Source organism: Coccinella septempunctata, chromosome 2 (assembly GCF_907165205.1).
Source record: "Coccinella septempunctata chromosome 2, icCocSept1.1, whole genome shotgun sequence".
NCBI classification, from domain to species: domain Eukaryota; kingdom Metazoa; phylum Arthropoda; class Insecta; order Coleoptera; family Coccinellidae; genus Coccinella; species Coccinella septempunctata.
In genome coordinates, this window is record NC_058190.1 from 15,102,619 (window position 1) to 15,117,569 (window position 14,951).

At 34.1% G+C, this 14,951-nt stretch overlaps 2 protein-coding genes across 2 annotated transcripts in view; one reads left to right on the forward strand and one right to left on the reverse strand.

The window, feature by feature from the left end:
- Positions 1-3,990: 3,990 nt before the first annotated feature.
- Positions 3,991-5,901, reverse strand: LOC123308662. Its single transcript, XM_044891421.1, has 2 exons — positions 5,865-5,901; positions 3,991-5,624 (listed from the first exon to the last, which is right to left on the reverse strand). The coding sequence occupies exons 1-2, from the start codon at positions 5,884-5,886 to the stop codon at positions 5,011-5,013; spliced, it is 636 nt and encodes a 211-aa protein (XP_044747356.1). The 5' UTR covers positions 5,887-5,901; the 3' UTR covers positions 3,991-5,010.
- A 5,485-nt stretch (positions 5,902-11,386) lies between these two features.
- The window catches only part of LOC123308661 (serine/threonine-protein phosphatase 4 regulatory subunit 3), a 41,171-nt gene continuing 37,606 nt past the window's right edge, over positions 11,387-14,951 (forward strand). Inside the window, exons 1-2 of the mRNA XM_044891420.1 lie at positions 11,387-11,684; positions 11,772-13,052. Coding sequence (XP_044747355.1) covers positions 11,820-13,052 — 1,233 coding nt within the window. The 5' untranslated portion in view covers positions 11,387-11,684; positions 11,772-11,819. The remainder of the gene's footprint in view (positions 11,685-11,771; positions 13,053-14,951) is intronic.

Below are 14,951 nucleotides of genomic sequence, written 5' to 3' on the forward strand. Positions count from 1 at the left end.
TTTTTGCAATTACTGCAGTTTCTCACATCAATTTTTTTCAATATATAGCCTGCTACATAAGGGGAAGCATAGTTTATTTCAATCATGTCATCTGCATCATCATTTACCTCAGGGAAAAAACTGTTTTCTTCAGCAACTACTTGATCTGAGAATACATATTTTTGAATAAAACTCCCAAAGTTACCCAAAGCCTGACAATAATCCCTCTCACAATTATAGGACTTAGAAAATGGCGAACTGAAATTATTTATAACAATTGTTTTTATTGCCGCAACGAACTGTAAACATGTAGGGTTTGTGTTACAAAAACCATGTTGCCTTATTTGACCAAAAAAGTTTTCCAAAGGATCTTGATTTAGATTTCGTAAATTCAAATATTTAAGCCCTTTCGCGTGCAAATATTCCCAGAGTCCCATGACTGATCTGATACTTATTTGCCAGCCCTCAACAAATTTGAAATTATTTCTGACTTTGTCGTTTTCGAAAATTTTCCAATTTCTAATTTCAGGCAACATTTTTGTCCAAAACTCTAAATGAGGTGAATTTTCTGATAAAGCAGATCGATACACTTTCCCTTCAAAATTATGATACTGGGAGCTGTTGAGTGAATCGAATAAATGATCCATAATTGTGCAAAATTCTGCTGTTCCCAAAGTAGAAGGCTCCATATCCCCACTAGCATGAAATGTTTCAATAGCCATTGCCATTGTGTGACTTAGTTGACGGGCAGCCACACTCACTTTCATTTTCATGTATGAGTCGTTGAAATTAAAATGATTCTCATTCAATTTGGATAAAATTTTATATGTGCGTTTCATCTTGTCTAAATGGAATGCTTGCTTCATGTCATCCATAGATGCAAACTTTCCATCAGCAAATTCTATTTTACACTTAATAAGAGAATTTCTGGTATTTTTCAAAAGGTGAGGAACGTCAAAGATGGTAAAAATTGTTTGTCCATCAAGTACAAAATGATAAGGAAAAGTATTATCATTTGTGTCTTGGACTAAAGAACTGATAGCAGTTCTATTGGTAGTGCCCTGGTCACAAACTGTGGCGCAAATTTTGATCCCCACCTTGTTTAGTTGCTTGATTACAAGAATGATTAGTTGTTTTAGATCGATACTCTTCACAGTATCTTTGGTAAAGAAATATGCAACTGGGAATTTAAAATTTTTTCTTATACCCCGTATCATAAAGACAAGAGCATGATTTGCTAGGTGGGATGTTCTACCTAGTGGACCTAAGTCAACAACACCTGAAATCCTCTGTTTGTGACTTTCGTAAGATAGCCCACTACTAAGAGATATTTCATCGAAAAGAAGTGCACAATAACAATCAAGCTCGTCCATATCTTCAGTTTGCAGTTTCAAATATTCTAACACAGGTTCTATAATGCCACACTCGAAAGGAATTTTAGAAAGAAGTGTTTTTAATGTTCTAGGGGAAGGTAATTGAAAAAACGAATTAAGATATCTATAAAGTCTAGGACTTCTTTTGTATAATGAAATAGCAAAAGTCTTATCCTCATCTGACCATCTTCGCCCTGTTGGAGATTTATTCACATTTCTCAGTTGAGCATTGAAAAAACCTTTGGTGAATTCATTTAAATTACTTTCTATAAACTGAAATCTACCCTCGGAATATAAACTTTTCAATGAATTTAACTGAGTTCGCTCATTGTGTAACAAATTTTTCAATTTGCATAATCGCGATTCAAGATTTCTATTTATTCTCCACATTCTCTCTTCTTTATGCCTAACTGATTCACTAATTGGCCTAGATGGTGTTGCAAATCCTGAATTGTTTTCATCCAAAAATGAATACTTATCAGTGCAATCATCATTAATTATAGAATATTCAGAACTGCTTGAAGATGATACAGGGTGATCATAGCTAGTATGTAATGATACTTCAGTAGTATCTGTGTTTATTATTTCTGAGGGATGAGAGGATGAGCTTGGGGAACTAATCATAGAATCTATAGAATTTGAAATAGAAATTTGTGAAGGAATTGTAGCAGCTTTTTCATTATTAAAACTGTCATCAGAACTGTTCTGACAAGAAACAACAGACATACTATCAGAAGGAAATTTGGGCATGTAGCAATGGTCATGTTCGATAGAGCAAGCAGGTTTGGAGATATCTGAAGGGATGTTGGGGGATATATTTGACTCTGTATTTGTATAACAATGATCATTTGAGACAGACAAATTTTGCAGAAATCTTGGAACAGCTCGATAACTAAGACGGGTCGGTACTCTTGGATTATTATAATCCGAAGGTAAGAAATGATCACTGCATACACGATAGTGTTTAACGTTGGTGCTTGGGCCGATACAGCAAACTTGCTTCCAAACTGCTGCTCGAGAAGTATCTCTTGGAAATGAAAAAAACTTTTTCTGTTCAAAACCAGCAGGAACATGCGAGTAAAAAACACTCTTACATGACGGAAATTTACATGCATAAGAGTTGAACATATAAACAGGAGATACTACTGAAGTTTCTGACATTTTAAACTTAAGTGTAGAATAGAATAGGGATGATGAAAATTTTAGACATAAAATATAGCTAGACTTACCCAATCACATCAAGTACCATTCGTTCGTTCCTAAATAAAAGTTTATTCCTCAATAGCCCATTGCTTGACGGAACGAAGAAACCTAAGGAAAAAATTTCAGTGAAATAGAAGTTCATATACTACCGATTACTTCAAATTCAACAGTGAAAACTCACCTCATTAAATAATTTGTATAGAATTTTAGTAGTTGATGTTGAAAAACAAAACATGAACGAAACTCGAAGAACGCTAAAAAAATCACATTGTTCATTTCATGGTTATCAAATGTCAAAATTGTCAATCAGAATCCGAAGATTCGGAAATCATTCGGTTATTTTCGGTTCGACTTCCTCTTCAATCGGAAATTCGAGGCGGCCATATTTGGTTGTAGATTGGAGCATAGAAGAGGGAGTTTCACCCCAAAAACCACTAATCTTTTGTTTGCGCAACAACTGATTATGGCGAATGCAGCGCCAATATCTTCATGGACCTATAATACCAGTACTAGTATTATACATCATTGAACTAAAGAAAGTTCAGGTTTAGTTCAATGATATACACATTTGTATGTAAGTCAAGAAGGGTGTGTTCTGTGGGACCATTGAACTCTATGGGAACTCTCATAGAGTTCAATGTGTGGGACACATATAGGCTGTGGTCCGTATATACACTTTGGTTACTTCTGGTTAGTAAGTGGGCGGTCCGTATATGTCGAATTCCTGACAATTTGGTTCAACATCAGTCACCATTGAACTCTATGGTTTCCATAGAGTTCAATGATATAGGCCACTCCATAGAGGAAGAGCGACTCTACCCTCCATAGTCCGTACCTACAAAGACTAGCGTCTATTTCTTGTGCCTTACAAATGAACCCAGAACACAGAGTGTCCGACCAATATTTGTAATCATATCTCTATGGTCCGCAGCGCGGGCAAATTAAAAGGTTTAATAATATTTGGAACCGTTTCCAGTTTTATGTTGTTTAATAATAGGAATAGCAGAGACAAACTCTGTCTCTGGGAATAGGCAGATAAACAAGATTAGGCTCAGGCTCTCTTTCATCAATCATCATTGGATTGGCAAAGGATACATTTTATTTTAAATAATATACGTTATCATGGTTAAATATAAACACTTTCAGAGATATCAGTATTAATGAGGAATGATGTGCAACTACTTTGGAATTACAAAATAGCATTCTTATGTTATAATTATGAGAATAAATATATGTTATGTTCCTCAGTTGAGTAGAAAAGCTCCATCTTCCGCTGAGGTTAAAATAACGACCTATTATCATTAGCAAAATTTTTCCAGCGTGTGAATTAAATCTTTCTGTGAGTATTTATTCCAGGGGATGGTATAATGAAGTGACAATAAACCTTAATTCAGAAAGGGATTTTATGGAATTGGGATCAATGATACGTCAAAGAAAATTTTAAATAGTTTATTGAAACAGGTACTGTATTCTACACAGATTAAGGAGAATGATTTTTTTTCTTTGATTTTTCATTTCTGGTTGAAAACAGTGATCTTTGTGGAACAATTTTCATATAATGTGGAATTCTACTTGTAGAAGGTACGGAATTATTAGCATCTAAAGCTGCGAGTGTAGGTGAAACCAGAGCTAAATTATTTTTAATGACTTGAAATTTGGTAGGAGAATGTCTGTTCCTCAAATGACTCGCAATTTCGTTCCTGATATCTTCCTTCTCCTTCTCTACGGACCTCTTCAAGTCTCTTTTCCTATCAACTTCATTTAGAATTAAATTCTTCTCTTTTGTGTCTTCACACTCCTTCACCTACTACTGTCTAAAACAGGGGATACAGTAAAATTAACCACTACTTTGAAGTATAATAACAGAGAAGTGCACTCAAATAGTTTTTATCTTTTTTTTCCTGTATCATTGAAGATTATGTATAGAACCCTAATAAAATTTTCCTCTGCTTACACCGAGATCTGGAACAGGTTCTACGATCTGCTTCTTGTTGCCATTTATTTATACCTGCTTTATTGTAAAAGTTGATTGTAAAAGTTGCTATTTCTCCCTTTCAAAAGAATATCTAAAGATAATATACAACCTGCTATTATAAGGACAATATTTCCTACAAGCACCCAAACATAATACATAAATATCCATAACAAGCTTTGTGAAAAAAATAGAAATAGAAGAAGAGGATAGTAATGTGCTAAATGTCCTAAACCCAATAATGAAATTTTTTTTATATTACCTTGATAGTTGACTTCTTCCTATGCAACATGTGGTATAAAATAACTATTCTCAATCTTCAATGGCATTATCATATTGCTACAATGTTAAACCACTCACCAGTATCAGTTTGAAAGTTTGGTCCTCCATGCCGAAGTAGATTTTCTTTCCTTGAAGCAGAAACTGTGTGAATCAATACAAGAGCAGATATATTCATGTATGCAGATGTTACACAATGTACATTTAAGTTGGCATTTTTGGCAATCGCTCTCTGTTTTTTGAATAAATGTTTTCTTCAGATGTATTTGAAGGTATTTTCCATCCATCTTCACATTCTATCAATAAATTTTTATCCAAGCTGGTCATAGTTTCATGACGAACTCTTATTTCTTTGACTTTTACTGCAGATTTATGACGGGATATAAGTCTGTCAACAAATTGCACGATTGCACATATTCCCTTATCTAGTCTTTTAACTTTCTTTCCTTTGAGGTACATATATTTAAGAGTCTTATGAAATCTCTCTAGATGCATATCAGTATTAATACCAGCATGGAGTCTGTAAGCATATGCCCAATTTTCTTTGAAGTAATTGATACAATCTGTTACATCTGGATCATCACATTGGTTTAGGAAATTGAACAGCTTTCTACGTAAAGTTTGTTGATCTATCTCATGTAAAATACTATGCAACTGGTTATGAACTTCATTCTGAAATAGTAATGAAAATATGATAGACTGTATATTATGACTAAATTTTATAGAAGAATACCTACCTACCGATTGGTAACTACCACTACCAGAAGATGAATCTTCACCGTGGATCTTCTGATGGTTCGTGAAATTATTTTTATCACTAGAGTTCTTTCTACAATGGCAGTTATAATTATATTTCGCTGCATTTTTGTACAAGTTAGGAGCGATTTCAGTAGTTTCATCTCTGTGAAAATTCCTGGCGTGTCAAACTTAATTGATATGTTGGAATTGCAAAACACCTTGCCGCATTTATAACACAGACTATTCATTTCTGCTGATTGGGGGGATGGGGGGTTTCAAAACGTGAACTTTATATACGAAAATCCGCTTTGCGTTAAATTAATTAAATTTGAATTTTGACATTCAGGAACATATGACCGCGCCAGAGATATAGAAGATATCTCTGGACCGCGCACATCATAACTCCCACTTCCCACTACAGATGGCAGCACAGCAGGGATAAATGACAAATGAAGGTTCATTTGTAAAGCACAGGAAATAGACGCTAGTTTAGGTTAGTTTAGGCACAGCCGTCTATAGAGAAAGCCTGGAACACAATCTGACCAAAGAGTAACCAACTCTTTGATCTGACAACGCAGCAGATTGGCCAACGTGGTGGGCCGACTTAAGTTTAGTACGTAGCGCTGTATGCTTGCGTTTCCGAATCCTATAAACGTTATTAAATGGTTATTGAAATGTTTTTTTGATGGAAAACTTGAAAGAATATAGTATGATGCTCTACTTATTCAATAAATTTAATTCATAGCGGAGATAATAGTTTGCACAAGAATGGAATTCGGAAAATATTCCTGAAATGATTTTCAAATCGAATGAAAGGATTTTCATTTTTTTATAGGCAAATGATATTCGTTTTTCAATTTATAGTTCAGCAAGAACCACGGGAGTGTAGGGGTTTCTCTTGCCATAAAATTGTGTAAACGAAGATATAAAACAGATCATGAAATACTTGAAGGAGCCAGTGAACGGGACATGTATATAGGAATGTGAACATATTGCAGAAATGAATCGATATATTGGGTTGAACAAGTTCAATTGCACATTTTTCACAATCAACTCAATAAACTATGTACTTTGAATGAACAAAATATACTTAAACATAACATCATTTTTAAATACAATACAACATACTCAAACAAAACATATTCTATTCTTAAACATAACATTATATTCTCAAACATGAAATAATTATTAATTAGATCATCAAAATCTTATTTATCGGAATTTGAAAAAGCCTCGATTTCATCATTGTTCCTACTTAATTGTATTCCTTCTAGACTGTGGATCTGTTCTTTTTTTATAAACTGGTTTTGAAAGATAAGCTTGAGAATTTGGAAACATTTTTGGAACCGCGTTTTCTGTTAATTTTGGATATCTTAATGATATGAGTTTGAATGAACCATCCGGCTGTGAATGCTTATCATGTCTGATTATATCGGACTCTTCAAAATATTTTTCACAAACCCCACTTTGTTTCGCGGGAACGAAATTTTTTCGAGGGATATATTTGAGCCATAAAAGCTTCCTTTCTTCATTTTTGGGGAAACCAAAGCAACTCACATAACCGTCTTTCCGGGTTAAAAAATAATTACTTTTACAAGAAGGTACACAACATTTCTTGACCATGATTGAAAATGGCTTCTTCACGGAAGTTCATAAGGCTATGTACATACGGTTAAAAAGGTAATCCAATACAAAATGCACTATAACACTACTAACACTCTTCACTATAATGTATCACAAAACGAAAAAACTGAAAAGCCACAAGATTTCACAAGTTTTACACTACTTGTTTCAAAAACTTCACGCCGACGCGGTTATTCACCAACTAAACTTACGAATTACAAGCGTCATGCGTATCAAGGACATAATAGAGTCGGCCCTACTGCGACGTTGCATTTTAATCGTGTACCAGGCTCTCCTTAAAGACGGCTATGGTTTAGGTTAGTAAGTGGGCGGTCCGTATATGTCCGTATACAGCATATATCTATTATATTCTATATCGATAATGGGACCTCGAAAATTGAAGCCAGCCCGTGGCCGGAATCGACTTATGCGCTTGTGCAGAAATATTAAGAATAAAAATACCTGATTAGTTCTGGCTCTTTCTGATACATGGTTTTATGAATTGACAGGAATGAAATGATTTTACTTCACAACCATTCGCATATTTTCGACCTTAACCTATCAATATGTTGATATTGGTTTGAATCAGGTTCAAACTCAGGTTGGCATTACGTAGTATAATTTGTATTTCTCTGTTGATTTCTAATTACTAGAAGTCAAAATTCTTGAAACTTCATCATTTTGCAACACTAGACCCTCGGATTCATAACAAAAGTGAAATATTATGTGTAATCCACAGAAAACCTGCGGAGTGCGTAGACTAACAAAAGTGATGTTGAATCAACAAAATTTGTAGGACTGTGAATACATTTTTCTAGGTTGTTCACTATCGTATATTGTCTGCATTGTATCTAGATAAGTGTATTATTGTCTTGAAATTCAGTTGGGAGTTGAGGTAATAATTCTAGTTCAATTTATATGATTGTTTTTTCAGCACTGAAATAGTGAAATATCTAAATCGACATCTATATATATAAAGCTCAACTGTAGTTACTAGTATCTACAAGTTTCTCATCTTCTGGCAATATTCTTATTGCCAAATTGATTATTGTATTGCTTCTATTGAAGCATGGCTCTTTTAATGAGCACTCTGTACTTTTATATATAAAATATAACTACATATTACATTAAATGTTGACAAAAGAATATTTTTTATTGAGTATTGAGTAGATTTACAAGAGGGGAAATTCAGGAGGTGAGATAAGTATGATGTTGACACAAACACGCAATATTGAAACTGGTATGAAACAGTAATATTAAACGAAATTATTATTATGTCACTCTTGAGTTTACTGAGTATAGACAATACCATTCCTATTCGGCACTTATTATTTCACAAATCATAATAATATTGAGTGAATAGTTTTGATGCACTCGTTAGGTTTGATCTCTTTCCGTTGATTTATCTGAAAGTTGAAAAAAATGGATAAATTCTCGATGAATTCAATATTCATTAACTTTCGCGTCGAATAAAATTCTTCTCAAAATGTGTACAAGAATTTGAAATAAATCATCATTCGAATTCATTCAACGTCAAATATGAAAACAAACTAACCAATATCTTGATTGTCATTTTCGAACTTCTAATTCGCGCATGCGTACAAGTGGATTCCTCCCAACGATTTGGCTTAACTTTTTGTCGTAGTCTAGAACGCGTGTTATCGATATTGGTATAATAGATATATGGTATACAGAGGTTGTCTCTGTCTCTGTTCGTATAGACCATATTAGTGAGGTTAGGCGGGAATTTTGAATCGCGATCCATCCGTGGATCTGGTCCCTGAATTCCCCATGCATTTCTTATGGGACTAAAAATGCCGCGTACTTCTCGCCTGTTTTTGGATATTTTAGCGAATTTCTTAAGATTTATTTCTGTTGGAATGTGTTCTATGATCCTTTCTTAACAAGTTGAAAACAAAATTTCGAAATAAAATGGTATATTTTTTTAATAATGGATCAGTATAAAATTGGTCGGCAAGATCCATGGAAGTTTGTCGTAGCTTCATTTCGTTTCTAACCTCTGAAGCTGACACGTAGATAGAGGAAAGAGAAGATACCGCATTGCGCAGCTACGAAGGACAGCTCTCTGTGTCCAACATCAACTTGTTTTTGTTTACGTTTACCCCAATCCGAATTTATCTTTTTCGGCATATTTTCCACAAATTACACAATTTCCTGGCATGCCGACAACGAAATTCTTGATACTCAAGTCTTAAAACGATCGAAACACTATTACATCGAACACAAATACGATAATTAACATTCAAATATTGGGGTAAACGTAAACAAACATGGCGTAGATGCACAGTAAATGTCAACAAAAACATAGAGATGTTGGACACACTTTTCTTGTTGTTTACGTTATCTTCCCCTTCCTCTATCTACGAGCTGACATCATTCTAACGCGCAAGCGTAGCATGTCATTTTCCTTGTTACGGTTCATGATTGACGTATAGCAGAAATGATCTACGACATACGGATATATTCCGTATAATAATGTGTTCAATTTTAATTTTAGGACATATAAAAGTATTTTGTGATGTAAAATGTACTTGGAAACAACCTCTAATAATGGGGGCACCCAATTTTGCATGTCTTTATATTAACATTTACTTCTAGCTAGCGATATTCCATCTTAAAGTTGATTCCTATGTAAAAAAATTTGAATATGGATCTCCCGCCAATTCAGTGATTCTAACCTCACTAATATGGTCTATATGTCCCTACTCTGTAATCTGTGCCCTACGCTAACCATGGAGGTAAAGCGGGTAGATATTCCCGAACAGTACTGTCAGTATTCCCTCAGACGATGTCTATTGGCCCAGACGTTCGAGTTCTATTGTTATTCGATTGCGGGCCAGTAAAACCAGCAATATCGGAACTGGTCCAAGGTCTTTTCCTACCTGAATGGTACTAACCGCTCTGGTAAAACTTGGTAACCAAATCCAAATGTTTATTTACCGTTGATACCTTCCTCTATCTACGGCTATCTCTACTGTCAGTAGTCCCAGAGACGATGCCTATTGGCCCAGGTTGCGTTCACAAACTTACTCTGAGCAAGCTCTCAGTAATCTCTGATTACTTTTAGTTCCTCAGAGAATGCTCTCTGAGCATGGCCATACTCACACTCTACAGTCGGAGTAAGTTTGTGAACGCAACGCCAGACGTTCGAGTTCTATTGTTATTCGATTGGGGGGCCAGTAAAACCAGCAATATACGGACCATACCCTGTATAAAGGTACGATTCCACCAAAACCGTGTGCGCCACAATTTTTCACGAACATTTTGTGCAGAACTCCAGCACGTACACATTTAGCGTCCGTTTCCACCGGCATAGCTGTGCTTTACTTTTTCATGTGGGCGAGTCCACCGCAATCAGAGACAACCTGATTGTCTCAGAGACAATCAGGTTGTCTCTGACCGCAATGAACTTTTGTGCCGCACAATGTGCGCAACAGTGCCGTACGGTGCAGCACTCCGGTGGAATCGCACCTTAATAAGCAGTGCTTCGAGTATTCAACTCAATAATAAGAATCCCAGAAATCCCAGAAAATATAGCATATATGCTATATATATATTTTTATATTTATATGATTTTCGACGCTTCTAGATTTTTTTTATTCTGAAATTCATACTAATGGATTACATGCGGAATAGCGGAATTATTAATTTCTTCGGAAAAGGCTCGTCCTATCGAACAGAATTCGAGCTGCATATAGAGATTGATCTGACGAAAAATGTAATATGTATATAATAGAAGTCAATTTGTACCATTTATCTATTATGTTATATATATAGATAATAGATTAAATAGATATATATTTTTACACCATTTGCCAAAGGCACAGTACGGAGAAAACCTAATGAATACATTTTCATCAATTTACATTCCTTCTATTAAGTATTCCGGACATTATACACGGGTAAAGCTGCAGGTATAAGCTAGTAGCATTGAGTATTGAAATTAAAATTGAGGTTTAAAGTGCTAAAATTTTACCACTCAATGCTATAGTACCTGAATTTAGTGATTTTTAAATAATGTAAGCCTGTATAACAAACTTGCGAGTTTCCATTCACCCTCTGCTAATCTTAAACAACCGTAAATTTTTAGATATCATTTATGATTTCATCGCATTATAAAAACATTTTGAAATTAGCGGTTCAGTTGCGTATTACTTACTGCGTTTGTAGCTAATAATTCTTTCAGTCGCCAGATCGCGCTGGATTAATCGAGCGTTGTTGGTGTTGCTAGAAAATCCAATATGGCTGAATATTTTGTGTTCCTCTCTCGATAATAGTCGATTTGTTGGAAAACTTAATGTAACGAATTATGAAACCATTCAATTATAATTTATGCTTGATATGAATGTAATGTGAAAGTTTTTTCCAATTTTAACGCGAAAAAGTTGGTGAAAAGTGTATCAGCGTGTTTACTTTGCTTGATAATTCATTTAATTGTCAGATACAGGTTGTGGTCTACAAGATACTTTCAATAAGAAACCTACTTATTAGAAAAGGTCAGTATTTTGTCTAAACGTCATTTTTCATTTTCAATTCGATTGCGAAGTTATAAACGAGTTATCCTATGCTTGTTTATTTTCCAGGCGTAATGTGGGAATTCTACAAAATTGCGGTAAATATATAATTTCAACATGACAGACACACGAAGAAGGGTGAAATTATACGCTTTGAATGCTGATAGGCAATGGGATGATAGAGGGACAGGTCATGTTTCTTCTTCCTACATCGAGAAATTGAAAGGTATTTCATTATTAGTGAGAGCAGAGAGTGATGGTACGTTGTTGCTGGAGTCGAAAATTCAATCAGATACTGCCTACCAAAAACAACAGGATACCTTGATTGTTTGGTCTGAAGGAGATAATTTTGATTTAGCTTTAAGTTTTCAAGAGAAAGCTGGTTGTGATGAGATTTGGGAGAAAATTTGTCAAGTTCAAGGGAAAGATCCCTCTGTTGAAATAACACAGGATGTAGTAGAAGAATCAGAAGATGAACGTTTCGATGAAATGTCTGATTCTGCACCTCCAATAGAGCTACCACCTTGTGAACTAGGTAGACTGGAAGATATAAATGAATTATTTAATAATTGTATTAGCTCTCCAATGAGGAAAGAAAAATTGGCAGCAGCTATTGAAGCCGAAGGTTACATTCGTAAACTAATAAATGTTTTTCATATGTGTGAAAGTTTGGAAAACACAGAAGGATTACATAATCTATATGAAATTTTCAAGAATATATTCTTGCTCAACAAAAATGCCCTATTTGAGGTTATGTTTTGTGATGAGCTTATTTTTGATGTTGTTGGCTGTTTAGAATATGATGCTTCATGCCCAAATAGGAAGAAACATAGAGAATACTTGAGGCAACAAGCTAAGTTCCGAGAAGCAATTCCTATAAAGAACCCCGAATTATTATCCAAGATCCATCAGACATTCAGAGTTCAGTATATTCAAGATGTTGTTCTACCAACCCCTTCTGTATTTGAAGAAAATATGCTATCAACACTAGGTAGCTTCATTTTCTTCAATAAAGTAGAGATTGTTTCAATGGTTCAAGAGGATGAAAAATTCCTAACGGAGTTATTCTCAATGCTAACAGATACTTCTACGTCAGAGCTGAAAAGAAGAGACCTCATAATGTTTTTGAGGGAACTATGTAATTACTCTCAAAATTTACAACCACATGCCAAGGAAATGATTTATAAGACTTTGACCACATTGGGTATTTTGCCTGCATTGGAAGTTACTTTAGCTATGGATGACCAAAAAACAAAAAGTGCTTCTATTGACATTATAACATACATTTCAGAGTTTCAACCTTCTGTTGTTAGAGAATACACTTTACAACAAGCAAATAATACCGAAGAGGTAAGTCTTAATTTTTTTAGCATGAAAAGATATATAGAACATAATTTAATTTCAGTAGAGCATTGATTTTCTGAATTACCTGGTGGGCATGGGTATTTGGAAAACTGTTCCTTTCTGATGAACAAATTAAAAATTTTTATTGTAATATTTAATTCATACAGGGTGTCTCACCCTAGAGTTCTCATAAGAAGTATAGAGAGGATCTGTTCGAAATTTTGTACAAAGAAATGAGGCAAAAGGATATTTTTTTGAAGATATTTGCAAGGATTTATGACCTCCAGTTATACTAGAAAAAATATATCAATTCACATATAGTCCATTCAAGAATGATTGACATCTCGGGTGGCTATGGAAAATCGAATTTAAGTTGGTAATAACTCATAAGTTGAGATTTTGTTTTGAGGAATTCATGTTGGTATTGTGAATATGTGTGAATCTATGCACTGACCGATGATAATTTGAATTTTGTACTGCTATTAATTTGCTTAATTTAATCGTACAAATTGGAAACATAAGTGTTTCAATTTTGATTGGTGATTAATATGCTCTGAATTCAAATATTTCTCGTTTCAAAATACTTGTCTAGGTTATATTTGCATTTTCCTGTTTTGTGAGTGAAACTACAGAAATTATTGAAGATATTTTGTGATTGGATATTAAGCTGCGTCTGGATTTTCGAGACCTACTGGGATGTCAACCATTCTTGAATGGACTATATTTTAAATGAGACATCTTGTAAACTAATAAATTTTCTAAAGTTTTTTAAATTTTTAAGTTTATTTTGGGCAGCGTTCTCTACACAAGTTTAGGAGATTTTGAGTTTATTTATTTATTGCATTGAGCAGGAATGACTGGAAACCCCTAATATTATAATAAAAAATAGAACAAATGTATAGACACTCATTGTATTCATAATTACTTAAAAAATTACAGGTGAATGCTTATAAGAAAATGTTCATGTCTCAGAATGCAAAATACACAATGCGCAACCTCAATCTGGTATATCACATTAGTTACTGAAAAAATTTCAATTTTATTCTATAGGCAACATTAGGTTTTGATCTACAGGTGATTCGAAGGAGACTGTCAAAGTTGGATTTTAGAAAACAACAATCGCAACAAGTCGATTCATCCAATGCCAACAGTTTGTTTCGTCATCAAATTTCAAATTGGAGCATGAAAATTTTCCTCTATGTTGGCCCCTACATATTATGAAACTATAATTGAAAACATTGGCCTATGTTTTATTATTATTATAAAATTATTATTCATAAAAGGATTGTGTGAACTGATTTATTATTTATTATCAATGTAGAGAAATCAATTCTCGAATATATAATTCAAAACTTGAGCTTCCTTTGGAAAACTATTTGAACTGTTAACAATGATCAGAGTTTCATATCTAGAAGCGAACATAGATAGAAATTGATAAATAGCAGATTGACGCTCACACAACATTTATTTCAGAGAATCCCAAGAATGACACAACATCCCAACAATTTTTCGAAATTGAAATGTGGGAATAAAACATACCATTCCGTTTCTCTGAAATCCAACAGTATTTGAGAACCCTATGGTACTTAGGAAGTATGTAATATTAAAAGTCTTTCTGGTAACAGTTTTATGAAACAGATCTAAGTTTGTGCATTGTGTTCCTGAGAAATGAACAGTTTCTGAAAAGCCTTTATCTGAAACTTTTTTTTAAAATATGGTTGATAACTTCAAAACCACTTAATATAGCTAGATGTAATGCTGCACAAAATAATCATAGAATTTGAAAATATGTACTTTCGAAAATGCAATCATATACAGGATCCACTTGAACCAATGTGTAAGAATTTCTTTCTGACTATTACAATGAAAAAGTTTTCAATAATAATATAAATTTCTATAACTACA